The sequence below is a fragment of the Leishmania braziliensis genome, chromosome 31 (assembly GCF_000002845.2).
Source record: "Leishmania braziliensis MHOM/BR/75/M2904 complete genome, chromosome 31".
NCBI lineage: Eukaryota > Euglenozoa > Kinetoplastea > Trypanosomatida > Trypanosomatidae > Leishmania > Leishmania braziliensis.
The window spans coordinates 575,615-597,256 of record NC_009323.2 but is presented as its reverse complement, the minus strand read 5'-3'; the positions used below and the strand labels follow the sequence as shown (position 1 = coordinate 597,256).

Below are 21,642 nucleotides of genomic sequence, written 5' to 3'. Positions count from 1 at the left end.
CCCCCCCCCCCTGCTCCTTGCATCCTCCCCCCCCCTCCCCCCCTCTCTTCCCCTCCCCCCTCCCACGATTCAGTTCTTCCTTGTGCATCCTAAAGCCTTTTGCTTTGGTGCGTCTCCCCCCTTCTCGCTCTCCCCTCCTCTCGCTTTCTGCCAACACCACACCAGCAAAAAAGTACACCGGCGAGTACGATGCCGACGAATAAGAATATCGCCCCACCTCGCAAGCCGAACTCTCCGATGAAGGTGTTGCCCACTTCCACCGACACGGATTATTCTGTACTCACCAAGATCAGCAGCGTGGCCCATGTTTGTGTCTCCGTCAATGACTTGGTTGCGTTTGAATATGTCTGCGAGGAGACCAAGGGGTGGAAATGGGGCCTTGGCACTGTCGCCGCTATACTGGGCCCGCGTCTCGTGCAGCTGATGCTGTGGATTGGCAACGGCGGAGAGACTCCACCGGAGGAGTCACCTGTGTCTGACGCCGACCGTGCAGCAGCAGTGAAGCGGCTGGAGAAGCTACAAAGGATGCGGCAGGAGGCGGAAGAGGAAATGGAGGACTTGAACAAGTCACTCACGGTGCAGTATGCGCACTACAACGAGGTCCGTGCCGCGTATGAGGCGAATGCGGTGCGTGCTGAGGAGGCCGCGGCGGAAGCGAGGGAGGAAATAAAGAACATGGAAGAGACAGACTGGCGCGAAATTCGTAGTTATGTGAAGCCGCCCGACATTGTGAAACTTGTGACGGAGGCCATGATGCTCACGCTCGGTGAGCGTTTTCTGGAGTGGAACTACGTTCTCAAAGTGATCCGCCAGCGCACGTTTCTAAAGCGGCTGGAGGTGTTCGATTCGCAGAGCATCGCACCGGCGACGCGCCGCCGTGTGCGCAAGGAGTACTTGTCAAACCCTCGCTTCACCCACAGGGACTCGATGGAGGGCAGTCGTGCACTGGGCATTGTGCAGCGGTGGGTCGTGGCGCAGCTGGCTACCAGCGAGGCAAAGGTGAATATCATCGACTACGATCGAATGTGGACCCGTGAGAAGAAGGGCATTGAGAAGATGGAGTCCACACTACGTCAGCGTCGGGGCGAGGTGGAGGGGTATAGGGAAGAGGAAGCGCGCCTGAAAAGGCAGCTGGGTGATTCGCCGGTGCGCCTCGACTACAGCAAGCGCGCCAACGGTGCCGCTGCACCGCGGCCAAAGGGCACGTCGACCAAGAACGGCTCGAGCCCGAGGGGCGGTAAATCCGGCGACGGTGCCGTTGGTGCGACGCCGCGTGGTCGCCCAGGTGCACCGCCGCTGCACGAGAATGTCCATGGGGCGGCCAACACGTGGATCTTCAGCGATGAAAGCAAGATTGTTTTGCACAGCAGCATTCTTGTCAACTACGACAAGCCGGCATCCACGGTGGTGACGTTAACACCTGAGCAAGTGGAGCAGCTCAAGAGTGCTCTGGAGGCCCGCGCCGTCACGTTCGCGGCGCAGCAAAGGGCCGATAACAAAATCAAAGGCCTCGAGGACGACCTCGAGAGCCTGCGCGGCGTTCTGGCGGATGCGCTGCAGGATCTAGCAGATGCCAAGGCGACTGGAGCGGCGCACGAAGCTGAGCTTGCTGCAAAGGACCGCGAGATCGATGATGCCAAGGCAGCTGCGGCCGCTACCGCGAAGTCGGCGGACACGAACAGAACAGGCCTACTTCCTGCGGAGGAGCTGGCTGACCAGTGCCGAGAGCTCGATGGGCTGAAGGCCACCCTCGAGAACGAAAGAAGGACGAGCAAGAAGTCCAGCGACAAGAAGAATGGAAGCACGCAACGTGATGAGGCAAAGGTTGTGCTAGAGGAGCGGACGCAAAGCGGCACTGCGCCCAACGGTGACATGCCGGCTCTCCTCCACGTGGGGGATGACCGCATGGCCTCGAAGATTATTGACAGGCTAAAGAAGGAGATCCGCATCCTGCGCAGCGAGTCGGGGGCTGCTAGCGCCGTGCTGGATGGTGTTCGTGACACGATCAACGGGTGCCCCGAGCTGAAGCAGTGCCTTGAAGAGGAAGCGTAAGGGGTGTCTTGTTCGCTTCCTCTTCACTTGGAGTACAGCAGCTGGTGTGCCCCGAGGGGGTCTGATAGGACTTCATTCTCGTTTGTTTGTCATCTATTACCGTGACAGTGTTTGTTTGCTCTCCTCTTCTCCCTCTCTCTCTCTTTCTCCTCCTCTCTTTCTTTCCGCGCGTGTGTGTAAGGGGGGGGGGAGGGAGGGAGAAGTCGAAGAATACCTGGCAAACAAAGGGGCTGCGTTAGCGGCAAGGCCCACTTGGCAGGGTGTTTCTCACGAACACCGATTCTGCCTTCCTGTGCGCTTTGTTTTTCGTGTTGCTCGGTTGCATGAGTGTGTGTGTGTAGGCGTGTGTAGGCGTGTGCCTTCTCCCTTTTGATTGTGTCTCTTGCACCTCCATCTCACGCTTCGCATCTCTGCATCTCTACGCTTGTGTTTCTCGGCAGCGATGATGGTCGTGGTGGTGCCGTGCTTGAAATTCCCTGATTGCCGAAGACTAAAGATGAGCAGTGCGCTACGCTTTCACTCAATTCTCTCTACGTGTGCCTCGCAACAGCTCATCTGAACGAAGGTCTGTCATGTGAGAGCGGGTAGGAGGAAGGGTAACAGGGGGGAAGAGGGGGAGTATGCTGGCTGCACTACACATCTATGAAAAATGAGCCAGACCGCAGAAGAGCGATCGTGTACCTTTCTCTCTGCGGTTTCCGCTGCGTGATAGCGAAACAGGCGTTTTCTTTCCTCCCCTTCTCTCCGTCTCTCCTACTACGGAGGAGGACAGCACTGGGGTAAACGACGACCACGCCCAAGCGGATGGGGTTTACTCCATGGACTATGTCAAGAGGCAAAAAGATGTACAGGAAGGATGGACGGCGCGGCGGTGTAGGGGGAGGGGGGGGACTGTTTTCGCGAATCTGTGCGTGCACTTTCGGCGTGTTGGGCTCCTTCAGGCAGCATCGAAGTTGCGATGTGGTGGTGGCTGTTACGTCTGTCTGCTCGTGGACGCGTTTTTTCTTCCCTTTCCGTTGTTTTCTATGTGTTCTGCTTTGGAAGTGGATGTGGCCATCCCACGTCAACATCACCGGCTTACATCGACTGTCATGTTCTTTATATATTCATGTGGGTGCGTGTGTGCTTATTGTGATTCTCTGTTACGCTGTCTCTCATTCGCTCATCACTCAACATGAGTTGCTATCAAAGGTTTTGAAGGAGGAAGGCGTATGTGCATGCAGGATCGAGGGGTGGGAGGAAGAAGAGGAGGAGAGGTAACGGGGTACTCCTTGGTAGCCCCTGCCTAAACAAGCCATTTTAATGGAGGATGGAACTCCAACTGGTCACTCTCTTGATGGGGACTCCGCACCGCTATACTGCTCTCTTCCCCCCCCCCCCCCCTTCACCTACGCACGACCTGCCCTTTTGGGTCGAATGGGTCGTCTCCACCGGGATGGGGCCAGATGCGCCATGCCTCATGCGACCACCGCGAAGACACCCCCACCTCCACCACAATCTTCTCTGCCCACTGGCCTTCCTTCTCTGTGGTGGCATCGAGATACACAGCCAACCGCATCACAGGAGTGCAAGCAGAGGCGCGAGTGTAGAGGAAGGGGGTGGGGTGCGCTTACCGCGCCTTCTTTCTCTGTCTAGCATGGCTGTCTATCATTGGCGTCTCGTTTCCTCTCTCCTGGAGCTTTTCCCACACACCACATCTCCATCCCCCTCGCTGCCCCCCCACCCGCTGCTGGCATGACGCGCCGGCGCAGAAGTTCTCCTCCCACCCATTTCTTCGTTGCTGGTTTGACACGCAATTGCACTGCAGCGTCGAGATGCCTCCGCCGCTGGCGACTGGCGCGCCTGCAAAGGCCGCTATAAAGGCGCACAGGGCCGTTGCTTTCTTCACCTCAGCGGGTGGCAGTCACTGCCTTGTCGGTATGGTCGCCTCTACGCCGACCATTACTCAAAGTGACGGCACCATCGCCGTGCTTGTGCAGCCACGCCCGCTCATCCTGGTTGCTCCTCAGAGGCAGCAGGATGCGAGTAAGAACGGAGGATTGGTTACTGGGCACCTCGTCAGCGCATCTGACCCCTGCGTCGGAGGTCTCATCACAACCGCCATTTCATCACCCAGGCATGCAAAAGGCAACAGCAGTGCTGCATCGTCTCTAAACGTGGGCGATGTGGGCACCGTGATGCCAGTTGAGGAGCTGCGAGAGATGCTAGAGCATCGAGACATCCTTAAAGAGGACCTCGGATCCAGCAAAGCCCGAGTGCGCGCCATCGACGAACTTCTTCGAGACCATACACAGCAGAAACACAGCAGCGCCACAGCAGCATCCGCGCCTAACCCACTGCAGGCACCGCCCCCGCTGAAGGAGCACCTCCATGCAGCTCGAAAGAGCGTCGATGTCGCAGCAAAGGCCGCCAGAACTGCCGAGAAGGAGTTGCTGCTCGCACGCGCCGGACTACGAACGGTGAAGCCGCTCGCATGGATCGATCTACAGCGGCGCCGTAGCGTTTCATCTTCTCAGTTGTTGGTGAGTCTCATAGAAACCGCTGTGGCGCCACTGCACGACCGCATGTGTGCGTCATTTAATGACGTGGTAATGCAAGCAGCCTCTCTGCCAAAGCGGCTCGCTGCCGTGAAGCCGATGAGTGTGACAGTCGATGATACACAGCGGACGCTACGCTTCCTGAAGGCGTGGCCGGCCGTAGCGGCTGTCGAGAAGGAGCACAAGACCGCCGCTGCTCTGTACCGGTGGGTCGCTGCGCTCACCAAGGCGGCGGAGGCTCAGCAGCACCTGAGTGCAGCGCAGAAAGCACTCGCGGAAACAGCTTCGCAGAGCCCTGGTGCTGCACGGCAGTCGAAAGCGATGGCGAGGTCATCTGAGCCTTTATCGCAGCCACCCCAAAAGCTCGGCTCTGTGGCAGAGGCGGCTCTGCGTAAGGAGCGCAAGGATTACATAGAGTACGTGCAGATGGCAGAAGACGAGCTAGCCGCCTTAGATGCTCTCATAGCCGAGGCCGAGGCGCTGACCACCTCGTCCTGTCCCAATGCCCAGGACTCGCCGGAAGGTGCAAAGACTATTGTGCCGGCTTTGGTCGTGCCGGCATCGTGGGTGGTCTGCGCATTGCCAGTGGAAGAAGTTCCTCTAATAGAGGCGTGCACCCACCAACCGCTTGGCAAGTCAGTAGAGTTTTCTAGTAGTGCGAGTCTCATGCTGTCGTCAGTGACGAAGCCGCAGGATCTTATAGTACCCGAGCTGAGCCTTGCCGAGATGCACAAGGAATCCTCTGTTAGCGAGAAGAAGAGTAATGGCTACCGAGGCACTGGTGTGAATCAATCCACCAGCAGCCCGCGAACTGCGGCTACTGCTCCTACGGGTGCGGAGAACGCGGCTCTTGTCCCAGTCACCGAAATCGCCGCCGCAAGGAAGCGTGCAGAGGACGCGGAGGAAAAAACACGGCTGCTTGAGGCTCGCCTTTCCGCCGCCCTTCAGCAGAACCCGAGGGAGATGGAAGTGCAGTTGCTGCGTGACGAACTGGATGCGAAGCGCACAGAGCTGCATCGTGTCACAGAGGAGCGAGATCGGCTCCTGCAGGAGCGATGCGAGAGAAGCTCTCGATACGCGTCCAACGCGTGGCGTTCCATGGCAGACGGTGCATACGGCGATGACACATCTCAGTCCGGGTCTGGCCAGTGTGTGCAGCAGCCGTCAACCCCGCGCGACACTGTCGACCGCAGCGTTGTCGAAGAGCTGGAGGATCAGCTGACAGCTGCTCATCAGCGCATCTCTGAGCTTCTCATAGAGGTGGGCGAGTCGAGCTGCCGACCACCAACACTAGCAGCCCTCTTTGCGGCACAGAGAGTCGTCAAAAGTGGCTGCGTTACCAGCGCGCAAGGCGACCGCTCACACATCTCTGTGCGGCAGTCGCCATCAGCGGAGGGGATCAACAGCGCACCGCACTCCACCAGCGGCACGCCGTGGCAGCGGTCACCGAGAGGTACTGTTGTGTCGCCGGGTCGACTCCCGTCTCTGCCAACGATAACACCGGATATGTATGATGACCTGCAAGCTCGCCTGTGCGCTGTCTCAGCCGAGCTGGAGGCCCAGCGGCAAGGGACACACCGGCTGGAAGAACAGCTCAACGATGCACTGCACCGGAAAGGTGAGGCGGAGCAAATTGTGTCGGCGCAGCAGCACGAGCTCGAAGAGGTGTGGGAGAAGCTTGAGGCAGCGGAGGCCCGCGCCGAGGAGCAGCACCTGCTTACCCAACAGCGTCTCTTTCTCACTCAGGCGCAGTACTTTCCTTCACAACCGCACATGCTTACGCCGCTGTCCTCCTCGTCCACCATGGCCAACACCAACTTTTCCCAAACTCAGAAACCTCCCTTGGCGTCTGCGAGTTCGCCGACACCGCACACGCACCTCGCACTCAGTGTGCAGGATGCCTTTACCAACGACTCAACGCTAGGTGCCGCTGACGCAGAGGTCAGATCGCAGGTTGACGAGGATGCCATGACAGCTGTTACCAGCGCGAACACCGCCTGTGGCAGCGCGTCTCCCCTGTCGATGGACGTGTACTCGCATAGCCTGAGGAGTAGCGTATTTCCGACCTTTGGAGGTGGCAGTGGTGGAGTGGCTGCCGTGGCAGCAGCAGCCACTGCGGCGGACCCCTCCGTTGCCAGCCCTTACAGCCGCGGGCCCTCGGCTCTCCAATCGAGACCGGTGGAAAAGCTAAGCATGATTGAGCTACGACACGAGGTACACCGCCTCCGTGAAGAGGTGGAGCGGTACCAGTCTGGAGAGCTGCGAATGGCGATGGAGCTACAAACGCTGCGCGAGAAGCAAAAGGCGGAACGCAAGCGTCGCCGTGATGCACGCGCGGCCCGCATGCAGATGCTGGTGCGCATGCAGGGTAACATCGCCGGCGTTATTGAGAGGTCCACGAATGAGCTGGAGGCGATCCCGGTCCTGCTCGAGCGCTGCCGTGCGGAAGCAGAGGCCCTCATGGAAACGCGTCGAATGGGTCGGTAGCGGCACCATGGGTTCTTTTTGCTGCTTATCGATGGTGCGCTTACTCATATACTTCGGGACTGTGTGCTGGGATGATGGATGAGATTGTTTGCTGCCTCATATCGACTGGAGTTAGCGCACCTCAAAGCCGATGGCGTTATCCGCGGATACGAATGACGCACTAGCAACCGTGCTACCTGTAAGCAGTGTTTCCCTTTTCATGTTCGGTCCTTAGCTTGGGCCACTCCTCGTCCTTCGGTGGCAGCAGTCTAGGTGGTGCTTTCCACCCTCTACGCGGGCGTGCCTTCGCACGGAAAGAAGGAGCTCTTGGCGTCTGTGTGCGTGCTGAACTGCCATCGTTGTAGGGAGACGCACAGCGGACGAGCCGTCTTTTTCCTTCTGCACGAACACGCTTGGAAGGAGCGAAAAGTTGAGATCGTTTGTCCCCTTGTGGGCTTCTGCTGGGCTAATTCGCCGGTCTGCAACCGGTGCAACCATGCAGCGACACGACGAGCAGGCGACATCAGAGCCGTCAAGACCTTAAGTCCTCGCACTCTGTCATTTGTGGGTTTCGTCATTCGCCTCCCCTTCCCTGCTTGGCACTGTGTGATGGATACGACGAAGTACCATCACTCATGCAGCATATGACCCTCAACCCCTCTCCTCAGCTATGCCCGATGCTTCTTCAGGATCTTTCTACACGCACACCCACGCACTCCCTCTCTCGTCTACTCACTTCACCCTTTCCCTCAGCAGGCGAGGTAGCTGCGCAGGTATACACCGTCCTGATTCACATACGGTACTCACAGCGCATTCGCTTGGTTTCGTTTCCTCGCCCTCCTTTGCTGCTGCGCTTTTTCACGCTTCATCGCTTTCCGGTCTGCTGTTCCCCTCCTTTCCTCCCTCTGCCCTCGTCTTTGTTCTCCACCGCCCTCCCTTCCTCCCTCCCTCCGTGCACATCCACCTGCCTTTCCTTGCGAGTCGGGCTTTTTTTTTCTCTTTCCCACTCACAAGGAGGCCTGGCAAGGCAGAGGGGAGGCTCGCTGCCACCGCTTCCCTCCTCTCGGTCCCACCCTCTCCAGACGAGCCTCGCAATCCTTTAGGAAGACACGGAGTCGTCCTTTCTTGTGGGCCGGTTGGAGGAGGAGGAGGGGAGTACTTTTCGTTTCACATCGGGATTCCTGTGCGCAATTGGGCGTTTTGCTTTTTCTCGCGTGCAGCTGTGCGCGTCTTCCTCCCCTCACGCCTTGTATTTCTTCTCCCCTCCCCAACCCCACCCACTGGACTGGTGAGTCGCAGAGGCTGCTTGTCTCTCCTTCTCTTGCATCCCCCCTTCGTTGCCGGCCTTGCAGCTGAACTTGTGCTCTTCCCAGGTGTCCGTAACACGGCGACGCTTTTTGCCTTCCTTTCCCTCGTGCGTGTATACACGTAGCGACGGGGTCTGCAGCTTCCTCTTCCCTACCTCTCCCTCACGCTTGAGAAGCCGTACGGCTTCTCTGGTTACCACCCAGCAGCCAAAGCACACGAATCACACAAGCGAGGTGCTCGCAACAGCCTTCCATGCGGTTCCTCTATTCGTGCAAGACGAAATCGAAGGACGCGGATTCGCCAAAGAAGTTGCTGCAGGAGTGCCTCAGCGAAAAGAACTCCCACAAGAACGCCTCTGGCGACGACAACGAGACGGCAGGCGCGCATAAACTGCCCCATTCTCCCGAGTCCACGTCGCGGAATCGACAGGGCAGCACGAACCACCGCGCCAACATAGGGGATTGTGCGTCGAATTTGCCACTTACAGGTCCGCCGTCACCGTCTACAAAAAGTCGGTTGCACTGCGACAGTGTCAGCAGCAGCAGCAGCAGTTACCAGCGGCAAGTCTCGCAGCGCGAGGGGGCAAGCGACGTGGCAACGCCACCACTTCAACGAGTCAGTGCTACCTTCCCCGGCTCCCCCAATCCACGGGCTAGTCGCAACACCGACTTTCCGATGTGTGGCGCAACCACCGGATTCTCAGTTCGCGGATTGTCTGCAACTGAGCCCCCGGCAGCACCGTTCTCTTTGCCGAAGGAAGCCGACAAGGGCATGGTAATGCTGCCCGCCGTAGACTTGTTACACTCGCTGCGTACACCGAGTCACTACAGCGACTCCTGCGCGCCAACCTCGACCGACCGGAAATACTCGTCACCGGCATCGAGATCTGCCACCATAAACAGCACCCCGGCCACTTCGCGGTCGGACGTTACGTCCGCGACGCAGCAGCCTCCTGTGACGCGGCTGTCGCCCGCCGATATCCGTACTGTGTGGAGGCCCGCCGTCCATGTGTTGGAACCTCTGCCTGGGGACAGTGGCAAGACGCCGCCAACGGGGTTCCCCGACAGAACGGCCGTCCCCTCGCCGCCAGATTTGTCCACCGCCAGTGCTTCAAAGGAGCAGCAGTCGGCTTGGTCGAAGTCGCACGTTGCCGCCCCGGCAGTTGTTCCGCCTCCTCCGCCGCCTCTGCCAACAAAAGGCCCCTCCTCCCCCGTCTTCACTGCAATGGAGTCGGTTCCGAAGAGGCGCAGCTCCTCCTTCCGCGTCCTCAAGTCCCGCAAAGGCGCATGCGAAGGGGTGAGCAGCGCCTCGGGAGAATCCATTTCCACGAGCACAAACAGCAACGGGAGCAGTGACACCATCGCCGCTCTCATCAAGGGCAACGCAGCCGCAGGTGTGAGTGATAGCAGCAATAGCGTCAACGGGGTGACGTTCGACTCCTTCCGCAAGGAGCACCGGGTGAATTGCGAACGCACCGGAATGGGCGCTCAACCCTCGCGGCGCGAGCTGGTTACCAGGTTCGCAGACACTGTTGACGACAGCCCGCGGTACCCAAAGAGAAATCCCTCTGTCGTCGTCCACATCGTTCCCACCCCACCACCGATGAATGTTGGAAAGCTGGATTCTTTCCGTTGCACTGTCAGCACTCTGCAGAGTAACACAGGTCGGACGAATAGTATATACAGCAATCACAGCGCGCAGAGTACAAGTGACGAGACAGTCTCTCTTGAGAACCCCCCCTCAGTCCGTCGATCGCAGCGCTCGAGTATCCGCTTGACGACGCCGCGTTCCACGGTCAGGGCTATCAGCAACTGCAGCCTCAGCTTAGATGACGTGCCGCGACCGCTGACTCGTCACGCCTCCACTCTGTCGACGGAGCAGCAGGAGGCGCTGCGCCGCACCCCGTCCTTCCTCAGCCGCGTGCACACGCCGCCGCCGTTGGGCTTGAGGGAGTTAGTGCAGATGCGCAAAGGCCGCCGTGTGCTGCAGGTGCGCTGCAACACGCCAGACGCGCACGCTGCCGCTCCTGTGGTGCTTCCGGAAAGCGAGCAGTCGCTTAGCAGCAACTCCATGGTAATGCTCAGCGGACTACTTCCATCTGTCAGCGACGATGGAAAGTTAGCCGCTCTTTCATCGGCGAGAAGCAGCGACCACGGCTCACCGGTCCCTGGGCGTGACAAGAATGCCAATGTGAGTCGGCAGCCTTCGAAGGACCTGGCAGCAACCGGTTCTGGAGCCACGTCTTCGAATGGTTCCTCAGCCCCGGGTTCCCGCAACGGCAGACGCGCGGCGGAGTGGTGGGCCAACGGTGCAAAGTTGCCGTCAGAGGCAGGCGCGTCCTCGGATGCGCCTAAGCTACCCGACGGCGAGACGATCAAGTCCCCACCGCAGCCGCACTGCATTCCCTTACCTCCGCCCTTCCGCCACAGTTATACACCAGAACCGCAGCTGCCGGCAGTCTCGCCGCCGCCGCTGTCCCGCTCGCCGGACCCGCTCGTCACATCCGCCTCAGCGAGTAAGAGTGAGCCGAAGATAGCTGCGAGTGTGCACCCAGCGACAACTACGTCAGCAGCAGGAAACATCAAGCGTGCCCCGGTCTCCCCAGTGAGCCAGGACCTACACAAGAAGCCGTCCTCCAACACGTCACTCCTTCTCGACGAGGTGGCTGCTTTCGATTATTATGGGTTGTACATGCTGTCCACACCGCAGTTCAGCATAAAGCCGGAGCACCGCACCACGGACACCACCACACCCGCCGGCGAGAGCGCCAGTGCCGCTTCCATCGACGAGGTGATACGAGGCCAGCAGCAACGGTCGAAGCAAGAGTCGAAGCCGCAGAAGCTGGAGACGGCGTGCAACAGCACTGCCGACGGCGCAGCTGTCGAGGCAAAGAAGCGAAACGATGTCAGCATCACCCTATCAGAAAGTGTGAGGCTGAGCGTCGTGGATTTGCTCGCTGCGGCGTCTGGGGAGGCTTTAACCGAGGCTACCGACGCGAGAAACGGCGAGGGGGTCACTTCCCCCGTGACACCCAACCCGAACAAGTCGTCACCGAAGGACGTACCCGCAGTGCGGCGGGCATGCCGCCAGCGTGTAGTCAGCGCGTACGCTGACGAGGACGAGGACGGGTTTTTCCAGATGGCTCGCACGACCCTGACTTCCGCCAACACATCCTCGAAGCCGCAGGGAAATTCCTACGGAAGACTTTCCCTTGGGCCCGCACCGCGGCGAGTAAATGGGTACGACTGCTTCACTTCAGCTCTCAGCACTGCGAAGTCCTTCTCGTCCTCAGGAGAGGCCTTACCGACGCTGCCTGTGAATACCGTAGCGCCGTCTCGGGTGCTGGTCACCACGGCGGTAGCGGCGCCTTCGCGTGCGCAGCTCCACCTCTCCTCGTCCTCTTCATTGTCGTCTGAGGAGGAGTATGGAAACCTGCTGGAGGGCTTCCGCCCGGCCGGTTTCGATGCCCATCGCGGGGCCCGCAGCAGTAGTACCATAGTGTTCTACCTCAACAAGGAGGATAGTCTGAGCAGTCTGGACGTTGTGGTGAGGGCGGCCAGCAACGCACACGGCAGCGGGGCGACTCCATCGTCGCTTATTGACTCGAAGTTATCGCCGCAAAACGAGAAGCTGCAGTCCAAGTGTTCGACGCTGAGGCTCTCCACCATAGTGACGACCGGCGGTGGCGGCGCGCGGCCGCATGTTACCTTTGACCCCTACGTCGAGGAGAGCACGCGCCTGGTGGCTCAGCTCATGCCCTCCGCGCCAAGCAGCATTCTTCCCGACTCGCATATGACGAAGAGCTTCATCTCGTCCTCCAATCTAGACCCGTACGGCCTGACCATGGACTCCAGTCTTCCCTCGCTACAGTTGAACGCGAACACACGAGGCTCGAGGACGGCACTGGGCGGCCACTCGGTGTCTGGGGTGCAGAGTAAGCCCTCCAACATCTCCGGGCCCGTCAGCATCTTCCTTGGGACGACTGTTCGCTTCGCACCGGACAAGAGTAAGATGCACCGACCATTGGCAAACACGTTTGGGTACACAAACGCACAGCGTCGTGCCCGAGCAGCCGCGATGGCGGCAGGGGTGAGCGCGGAGGAGTGGGCCCGGGCTGCTGGCATCGACGAGGACACTGTGGACAGCGAGGAGGGCGTCTACGGCGAGGTGTACACGGATGAGAATGGCGACGAGTGGTACTGGGAGGAGGTGGAGGACGAAGAGGAGGTGGAGGACGAGGTGGAGGTGGACGAGGAGGGTGAGGAGTACGAGGACAAGGGAGACGACGAAGAGGAGAACGCCGGCAACACCGAGGGCGCCCCCTCCACCGCTACACGCTAGTTCACGACCAAAATCATGCATCAGTAACTGGACGTGTGCATTTTGTTATTTGCTCAGTGGCTCATGTGCGCCGGTGCCTCGTCGTTGGCAAGGCGCGACTCTCGTGACGTCTCTGGTTCCCTTTTGGCCATGTCCCCCCCTCCACCTCATTCTACTCTCAAGACATGCTGCTTCTCAGCGTCGAGCTTTTCTGTTTTTTTTTTTTTTTTTTCGCCACCCCTTTTCGTGCTTCCTCTGTTGTGTTTCAGAGAATGCGCGCAATCCCTCCAACTAGTCTCTCCTTTTCACGAGGCTTTCTGTCTTCTCGCAGGCCAGCACACAAGAGAAGCGGCCTCGTGCGAGGAGAGCGCGCGGAGACGAGCAGCGGAGTGTAGGCATGCCCATCGTGTCGCACGCTTGCCTATTAGCCTTCATTTTCTTTTCAGTGTAATCGTGCCGTACAGTTCTACGTGGGGCGGCTGCTTTGAAGTAGATGAGGACTCCCGTGCGAGTCTCGGTCCGGGTGAAGGTGCGCTGCAGGGGCGACGCTTCACATAATCATCCCTGGTATACAATGACCAGCGACTGTGAGACAGGCACCTTCATTGGTAGCCCACCTTTCACTTCTTTTCCCGCTTTGCCGCCTGCTTTGTGGGCGGGACGCGGTGGCGGATACGTCGTACCACTCATGACAGCGATGCCGAACGCGCTACATTTCTCATATCACTTTACTACTTTTGGTGAGGTGGGGCTGTCGCTGATGTGTGCAACAGGGGAAGAGGGAGGGAGGCTCACATGCTGTGTGTCCCATGCATAGAGCAAATCGAGCTGTGTTCACCTACTCCCTTCCCTCCTTACTTTTGTGCGTCCCGGCTATGGCTCCCTCTGGTTTGGTGGCATTGTATTTCAAGATGTATCCGCAAGATCTCTTTGTGGGCTTCATCGCCCCCTCCCCCTTTCCCCCCTCTGCCTTGCTTTTCTTCCCCATTTGGAACTCTGTTTTTCCTGTTCCACACTTCTGTCGCTGCGCGGTGTTTTTTTTTTTTTCATTTTAATTCCACCGCGTCAGTCCTGCGCGAGTCGTGGCTGCGGTGTTCTTTTGGGCTCCAAATGGTCGCCTTCGCCTTCCTGTTCGTGTGTCTGTTTGGCCCACATTTGCCTCAGATGAGATCTAAAAGATGAAAGAAGTCGACAGCAGAAGCCACCAGCGCTGCTAGCAAGCACATGCCCTGCTGCTGATGGCTACGTGAGCTGCGCAACTGAATGATGTGCCACCTGAGAAGGAATAGCTCAGCTCATTCACGCCACGATTTGTGCGTTATCCCAACGCCTAGTCAGACCCCCGATGGCTGGAGATACCGCAGCACACAGTACCACGAATTAGCCCCCCCCACCCCCCCACCCTCCGCAGAGCCGAGCAGCCCTCCAGCCCCTGCCAGTACCGAGGCGCCTCTGGGGATGGCAGGGTCAAGCGCCTACGTCATGTGGGGGTCGGTGCGACGCACTGCTTCTGGCGCCAGTGGTCCAGGTCCTGAACGGCATGGCATCGGACCGAGTCGTCCACCATGAGGACGCCGGCGTCATCCACACGACAGAGGAAGTATTAGCGCAACTCGGGCGTCTTACCCGGTCCTCATTTTCCCCCGGGTTGGCGGTGTTTGGGCCGAGGGCGCTGCTCAGGTAACCGGGCCGGCGTATTGCTGCGTGCCTGCGGCTGCCTTGCGCCACGCGGTGGGTCTCTGACAGGTCGGGTGGAGTGGGGCTCATTTTCTTCCCCATTGAAGAGGATAAAAGCGCTGAAAACGAAAAGAATGGGTGGTGGCTACTTTTCCTTCCCCCTTGCAGAACCTCCCCGCCTACGCACCTGACTCCTCCTATTCCAAGAGCCCGCCGGAAAAACTTCCCCAGCAAAACCGAACACCCAATCGTTTTAACCTTCAGCTCCGATGTGGTATAGTGGATAGAACAAGCGGCTCTCACCCGCTAGACCCGGGTTCGATCCCCGGCATCGGAAATTTTCCCCCAAAAGCAAACTCAGTCGTGAGTGGGCGGGAGAAAAGGTTTGCGCAGTCCGGGAATCGAACCCGGGCCTCCCGCGTGGCAGGCGAGAATTCTACCACTAGACCAACTGCGCGGTGATTCTGTCCTTAAAACAAGACGCGTCAGTAAGAAGAGGTTTGGTTTGCGGGAAGCTGCCGTTTCCTCACCGGCCGGGGAATTCGGGTTTGCTTTTGTTCCGGGCGGGTTATTCCCCACGCCAGTGGGCAGTGAGGGTGGAATGAAACACCTGTGTTGCGCTAATACTTCCTCTATTGTGTGGATGACGCCGGCGTCCTCATGGTGGACGACTCGGTCCGATGCCATGCCGTTCAGGACCTGGACCACTGACATCAGTAGCAGTGCGTCGCTCCGACCCCCACATGACGTAGGCGCTTGACCCTGCCATCCCCAGAGGCGCCTCGGCAGTGGCAGGGGCTGGAGGGCTGCTCGGCTCCACGGAGGGTTGGGGCGCTGGTCCGCGATGCCGCGCCGGGTTGCCCCTTAGCATGGGGGGTGTAGAGGCCCCTCAAAACCAAGAAGCTGCCGCCACCTTCTTCTAAAGGCATACTTCCCTGATATCGATTTCGCCAATGGCGGGGCTCAAAAGCAAGGTAAGGTGTCTCTTTTAAATCACAGCATGTGATTTCCAGTGGTTGCTACTCACGCGCTGCTTTCAGACTGTCGCTTCATGAACTGGCAGCTTTTTTCCCCTTCTCGATATCTTACGTATGCTGTTTCAACCACTACTTCAGTCGTCATTTTTCACGGTAATTCTCTACTTATTTGCTTAGCTGCCCATCAGAATGGACGCCGATACGCTTTTGCGGCTGACAGTACTGAGCTTTGGAGCCTCCGTGGCTCAGGTGCCGCATATAAAGCACCAAAAGGACATCACAGGGCCCTCATCGCCCCACATTGCCACACCCCAAGACATACGCATAACCTTTATTAATCTCTGGGCAGAGCAGCTCGGCCAGCTCACATCGATCAAGGGGTTTCTGCGCGATACACTCCTCTTTTTCCTCCCTGGTCGCTGGTGTTCCGACCCATGTGAGACGCAGAATCTCGAGCTCAACACAAATGTTGTCATTGGTACCGAACCATTTGCGCTGTGCCTCGAGCAGTACCGTACCCGTACTGCAGTAAAATCGTGGGCGGCAAACCCGTTCTTTCAGCACCTCGATGTGCTTGTTACTCAGCTACAACCCAAGCTGCCTCACGCGCAGTTGTCCTTCCAGGAATGGCTGAAAGCCATGGACCACGTACTGGGGGGTCTACGCACTCTTTTTGCCACACTATACAGTGCTTTTTTTAACTCTTTCTGTGAGGTTTGCAATATGCTTGTCGACAGCTACCGAAGGCTTGTTTGGAGAGATGCTCAGTCCTCTTATGCGCTCGCCGTGTGCAACCTCTCTCGCACCATTGAATCAAAACTTATCACCGTTGTTGCAAACACAATTTCGACAAGCATTGACTCCTGTAAAGCGAACACCACGCTACAGCTCTTCTCCACACCAAGGTCCCTCACCGCTGACGAGGTCGCTGGTTACCTGACCTCAACACTGCAGACACGGCTCGGTGATGTCGCCTCAAGCGCGGCAGTCAATACCTCATTTCTCAAGCACTACCCCCAAGCAGCGGCAAGCTTGGTTCTCGCGCAAGATAGTCGTGAAAAGCTGCTTACACTTTTTTACAGCTCGATCACTGCCTACGTCGAGAAGCTTTTAGCGGTAGAGGGAGAGCCCGACCAACGTGTACCAAGCGTCACAGAACCTTTCACTTTCCAAACAGTGGAAAAAGTCACTTCTTGCCGTGCAAACCACGCTACTACCGCTCCACCAGTCGCCGTGGAAGAGAGCACAGTTGCCCAAGCTGCGCAAGTATCGTCATACGCAGTTCGCTCTGTTTCTGTCGAGGACACCTTAATGCTAACTACCATATCGGAAGGAGTGGATGTTTTCTCTCGCGTTGCTGCACTCATTACACACATGGGAGACGTTGAGAAGAGTGTGCAGGACCTCGTGGCAAAACAACGTGAAGAAGAGCAAGCTGTATTAGGCGGGGCACCAGGTAAGGATACGCAACGAGGGAGCTTGTATGGCGCTGATGAGACTACTGAGACTGCCACTCCAACCATCGGGGGTGCTTCTGTCCGACCTAAGAGGCTATCTGTTGTCCTAGCGGAACCAGTGGAGTGCTACAGGAGTAACCCCAAGGAGACGCTGTTGTTCTGGAAGCGACTTCAGCGAAGGCTTGGCTTAGATGAAGGATCACTCACTCAAGTAATGGCACACTGCGTGTTTCAGTACGAGTCACCGTATCCAAACGTGTATCTCAAAGACCTTGATGTGCGCAACAACGACCGAGCCTCTCGGCTCTTCGTGGAGGAGGTTCGTTCGCTGCTTTTACTCGAAGAATTCACGACGATAAAGGCAAGGAATCTTCGACTTGTCTCTGAAGCCTGCAGTAGCTACGGCAAGCTACTGTGGGAAAAGACGCTTGAGATCCAGGCAACGCTACCGTGTCTACCACTTCGTGTGAGTGGTGTTCTGCTGGGGACACTGTACGCAGCAATGCGGGCAGACAAGCAGTTTGAATCCCTCAAACAAATCCGTATGCAGCTTTGTCATGTTGCGACCAAAACAGGTGGGAACACAAAGGACGCGGCAATATTAGTCAACTCTGAGATACTGTTACTCAAGAGAGCGGAGTTTCTCGCTGATGCTGTGAATGATGCCGAGTATGAGGTAGGGAGGGAAAAGTGTACTCAGTTGATTGCGAGTGAGGCAGCAACTGGAATACAACCGGAGAGCCGAGCGGAGGTCGCACTACCAAACATTGTGGGGGAAACAATTCTCTCCAACAAAGGTTTTTGTAGCTCTATCAGCCCCTGTGCGCGAGCCAGTGGAAGCTCAGTGCTGCCGAAGATGGAACCCACCAGCTTTATCGATGTTACATGGCGGGGTTCCTCTATTATGGATGTGCTGGCGCAGTCTCGAAAGTCTGTGTCAGAGCTTCCGGCAAAAAGCTTTTCACTCGGTACCTCTGTCGCCGATGTTTACCGCCAAGCGTGTCGATGCCATGACGTGAATTCAAACTCCAGTTTGGTTCAGGAGCTGAGCTGCAATGATGCAGACAGTTTTGTTACTCTCGATCTCTCCAACATTTATGTAGGCGTGAAGGGTCTGAGACCGGTGCTAGACCTCCTACAGTACAACGGCGAGCACCTCGTATCTCTCTCTTTGTGTAACAACAACCTAGAGAGTGACGATGTCAGCGACTTGTGCTCCACACTTCGAGGGCCGGCCGGTAGAAACCTGGTGCACCTGGACTTGTCGTACAACCTGTTTACCAATGCTGCAGTCCCTTTTCTCAAAGAGCTTGTGTTGTCACTGACCTGCATCGAGACACTCGCGATAAAAGATACGCTTCTCTCTCCACACGCTGCACGCAAGCTGCAGGAAATTCTTGACAAAAAAGCAATTCAGCGGTGTGTATGATAGCCATAGGAACCGAACAGGCGTCTCTTAGTGTGCGGCGGGTGTACGTTACAATTGTATAAAGCAGGGCCACCTTGCCCTCTTTTTGATGTGAGAAAAAAAAAGACGCTAAACCGCATACTCTTTGGTTTAGTGACAAAAAGCAAGCGTGCCTTTGTTTTGCCTTTCGGTTCTTTCACCATCTCTTATGGAAATCCCCGATGTATGACTGAGCGTCTACGAACATGAAAATCAAAAATAGCCACACATCTCTTTATTCGCTTGCACTATCACCACGTCTTTGAAGGTCTCATCTTACTGACAACCACAACTGAATGCTGCATATGCTCATGTGATGCCGCTGCTTGTCATTGTGATAGCCGTAACGGCACAGCTTGCACTATTGTCTTTCTCGAAGAACTTTTTACACGCGCACACCACTTCTCTCTTTCTCCTTGTCTTCGTTCTTTCACTTATGCTTCAGCCAAACACAGTAGTATTATCGACAAGTAAGATATCGCCTTCCTTCTCTTCTCGTGCATCCCTTCTCCCCTACAAGAGGTAGGAAATCTCTTCACACCCATTTGTGGTTTTCTTCTCTTTCTTCTAAGCAAGCGTAAGGATGGGTGGAATCACCTGGATCGTTTCTCTTGCTGTTGCCCTCCTCGGGGCCACCGCTGCGGCCATGGTAGAACTGAACCCGAGTCCGATACCGGTGAATGACAACACAGTGAGCAACGCCATGGCTCAGGATGCGGGAAGCATCAAGGTGCTGCCGGCGGCGCACACGCTGATGTCGGCTGAGATGGTGTCCGTGATGATCGTCATGTCGGCGGCTGTGGGCTTCGCCTTTGCCATGTACTGGTGGTACGCCCTCTCGTCCATCAAGATCACTCCTGGTAAGGATCAGGGCCTGCGCAATGCCCACCTCACGGATGAGGTGATGCGTAACGTGTACGTCATTTACACTCGCATATCCGAGGGCGCCACGGCGTTCTTGGTGTCCGAGTACAAGTACATGGCCGTGTTCATGGCTGGCTTCGGCACGCTGATCTTCTTCCTTCTCGGCATTGCGCTCTCTTCACCTCAGCCGGGCCAGGTATCGCCGCAGTCCCCGTGGATGAACGCTAGCCTTTCTCTGTTTGCCTTTTTGATGGGCGCGGTCACGTCTGTGGGGTCGGGCTGGATCGGCATGCGCATTGCTGTGTACACGAATGCGCGCACGGCTGTGATGGCAACCTCCGGCGGTGACGAAGGCGATCAGTCCAGTGGCTTCCGACTCGGCTTCCAGACGGCTTTCCGCGGCGGTATCACAATGGGCTTCGGTCTCACTTCGATGGGCCTCTGCTCACTTTTCGTCACTGTGAAGACTGTGGCAGCGTACTTTGACACCAATCCCGAGACGATGCCGGAGCTGTACGAATGCGTGGCGGCGTTTGGCCTTGGCGGCTCAGCTATTGCCTGCTTCGGTCGTGTCGGCGGCGGTATCTACACCAAGGCCGCCGACGTCGGCGCTGATCTTGTCGGCAAGGTGGAGAACAATATCCCTGAGGACGACCCACGCAACCCTGGAGTGATTGCCGACTGCATTGGTGACAACGTGGGTGATATCGCTGGCATGGGTTCTGACCTCTTTGGCAGCTTCGGCGAGGCGTCGTGCGCTGCACTCGTTGTGGCAGCGAGCTCCGCTGAGCTGACGGCCTCCTTCGCCTCTATGATGTACCCACTGCTCATCACGGCCGTCGGGGTGCTTGTATGCATTGCTGTGGCCACGATCGGCGCCACAAACAGTGGTGTGCGCCGTTCGCACGATATCGAGCCGACTCTGAAGCGCCAGCTGCTGCTGTCGACAGTCGGCACGACAGTTGCACTGGTCTGTCTCACAGAAGTGGCACTGCCGCCAACCTTCACGGTGGGCACCACGGAGAGCTCCCGCTGGGGCGCCATCACCTGCGTTCTGTGCGGTCTCTGGTCCGGCCTTCTCATCGGTTACACAACCGAGTACTACACCTCCAACGCCTATCGCCCAGTGCGGGAGATTGCGGAGGCATGCGAGACGGGTGCCGCCACGAACATCATCTACGGCCTCGCACTCGGTTACCTTTCTGTGGTGCCGCCGATCCTGGCCATGTGCACGACTATCTATGTGTCATACCGCATGTGCAACGTGTACGGCTTCGCCCTCGCCGCGCTTGGAATTCTTTCGACGATGTCTGTCGCGCTGACGATTGACGCGTACGGCCCCATTTCCGACAACGCTGGCGGTATTGCAGAAATGTCGCACATGGGCCATGAGATTCGCGAAATCACGGATGCGCTGGATGCCGCTGGCAACACCACCGCTGCCATCGGCAAGGGCTTCGCCATCGGCTCGGCTGCGTTTGTCGCTCTGGCACTCTACGGCGCCTATGTGTCGCGTGTGAAGATCCCCTTGGTGAATATCCTCGACTCAAGCGTGATGCCCGGTCTGCTCTTCGGTGCCATGCTGCCGTACTGGTTCTCCGCAATGACAATGAAGTCTGTCGGCGTTGCGGCCATGGACATGGTGAACGAGATCCGCCGCCAGTTCCAGGACCCCGAGGTGGCTGAGGGTCGAAAGGAGCCAGACTACGAGAGTTGCGTGGCCATTGCCACTCAGGCTGCTCTGCAACAGATGATTCCGCCGGCGGCTCTGGTGATGCTGTCCCCAATCGCGATGGGCATTCTCTTCGGGAAGTATGCGCTGGCGGGTATGCTGCCCGGCGCCATCGTGTCCGGCGTGCAGATGGCCATCTCGGCTTCGAACACCGGCGGTGCGTGGGACAATGCGAAGAAGTATATTGAGCAGGGTGGGCTGCGTGATAAAAACAAGGGCAAGGGCTCCCCGCAGCACGGTGCCGCCGTCATCGGTGACACCGTCGGCGATCCGCTCAAGGATACCTCGGGCCCAGCGCTCAACATTCTCATCAAGCTGATGGCCATCATTTCCGTCGTGTTCGCACCGGTGTTCCAGTCGAAGATGGGCGGCATTATGCTTAAGCTCATCGAGTAGTACTGCAGGTGCTGTGGGCAGGCTCGCCTCGCAGCTCACGGACCGGCGACAGCGCGAGCAGCGTGTGTGCTGACGTCGCTCTACCTTTGTGTCCACCGCCATCCCGTTCTTGGTATCACGACACACGTCTTTTTCTTGCGAGCGTTGTCACGCAATGGCCTTAGTCACGCATGCCCACAGCATCCTGATCCGCAGCGCGAATCGTTGGAAGACGCAAGGGAGCGTCGCAGGCGGACTGCGCGTGTTTGTCGAGCGTGAGTGGGCGCGCTCTCTTTATGTCTTTTTGCCTTTCTGCCTCAGCTCAGCGACCACCCGCAACAGTGCGGGCCGTATTTTTGCCCACCTCCTCTTTTTTGTTTGTTTTTGTTTTTCTATCGCATCTTGGGCTGTTTGCTTGTGTGTGTGCGTG

The 21,642-nt window shown here is 57.7% G+C and overlaps 5 protein-coding genes and 2 non-coding genes across 7 annotated transcripts; 6 read left to right on the top strand and 1 right to left on the bottom strand.

The window, feature by feature from the left end:
• Positions 1-189: 189 nt before the first annotated feature.
• Positions 190-2,052, top strand: LBRM_31_1490 (conserved hypothetical protein; the record flags this gene model as incomplete). The annotated part of the gene is made up of 1 exon (XM_001567096.2): positions 190-2,052. One exon carries the CDS (start codon positions 190-192, stop codon positions 2,050-2,052), a length of 1,863 nt encoding a protein of 620 aa, XP_001567146.1.
• A 1,814-nt stretch (positions 2,053-3,866) lies between these two features.
• LBRM_31_1480 (conserved hypothetical protein) lies at positions 3,867-7,076 on the top strand (the record flags this gene model as incomplete). The annotated part of the gene is made up of 1 exon (XM_001567095.1): positions 3,867-7,076. One exon carries the CDS (start codon positions 3,867-3,869, stop codon positions 7,074-7,076), a length of 3,210 nt encoding a protein of 1,069 aa, XP_001567145.1.
• Positions 7,077-8,615: 1,539 nt separating this feature from the next.
• LBRM_31_1470 (conserved hypothetical protein) lies at positions 8,616-12,704 on the top strand (the record flags this gene model as incomplete). Its single annotated transcript, XM_001567094.2, has 1 exon — positions 8,616-12,704. One exon carries the CDS (start codon positions 8,616-8,618, stop codon positions 12,702-12,704), a length of 4,089 nt encoding a protein of 1,362 aa, XP_001567144.2.
• A 1,921-nt stretch (positions 12,705-14,625) lies between these two features.
• LBRM_31_tRNA3 lies at positions 14,626-14,697 on the top strand. Its single transcript has one exon. It is a non-coding gene; the product is annotated as a tRNA-Glu (tRNA).
• Positions 14,698-14,746: 49 nt separating this feature from the next.
• Positions 14,747-14,817, bottom strand: LBRM_31_tRNA2. Its single transcript has one exon. It is a non-coding gene; the product is annotated as a tRNA-Gly (tRNA).
• Positions 14,818-15,526: 709 nt separating this feature from the next.
• LBRM_31_1460 (hypothetical protein, unknown function) lies at positions 15,527-18,223 on the top strand (the record flags this gene model as incomplete). Its single annotated transcript, XM_001567093.1, has 1 exon — positions 15,527-18,223. The coding sequence occupies one exon, from the start codon at positions 15,527-15,529 to the stop codon at positions 18,221-18,223; it is 2,697 nt and encodes an 898-aa protein (XP_001567143.1).
• Positions 18,224-18,824: 601 nt separating this feature from the next.
• On the top strand, positions 18,825-21,233 carry LBRM_31_1450 (putative vacuolar-type proton translocating pyrophosphatase 1; the record flags this gene model as incomplete). Its single annotated transcript, XM_001567092.2, has 1 exon — positions 18,825-21,233. One exon carries the CDS (start codon positions 18,825-18,827, stop codon positions 21,231-21,233), a length of 2,409 nt encoding a protein of 802 aa, XP_001567142.1.
• Between the last annotated feature and the right edge of the window lie 409 nt (positions 21,234-21,642).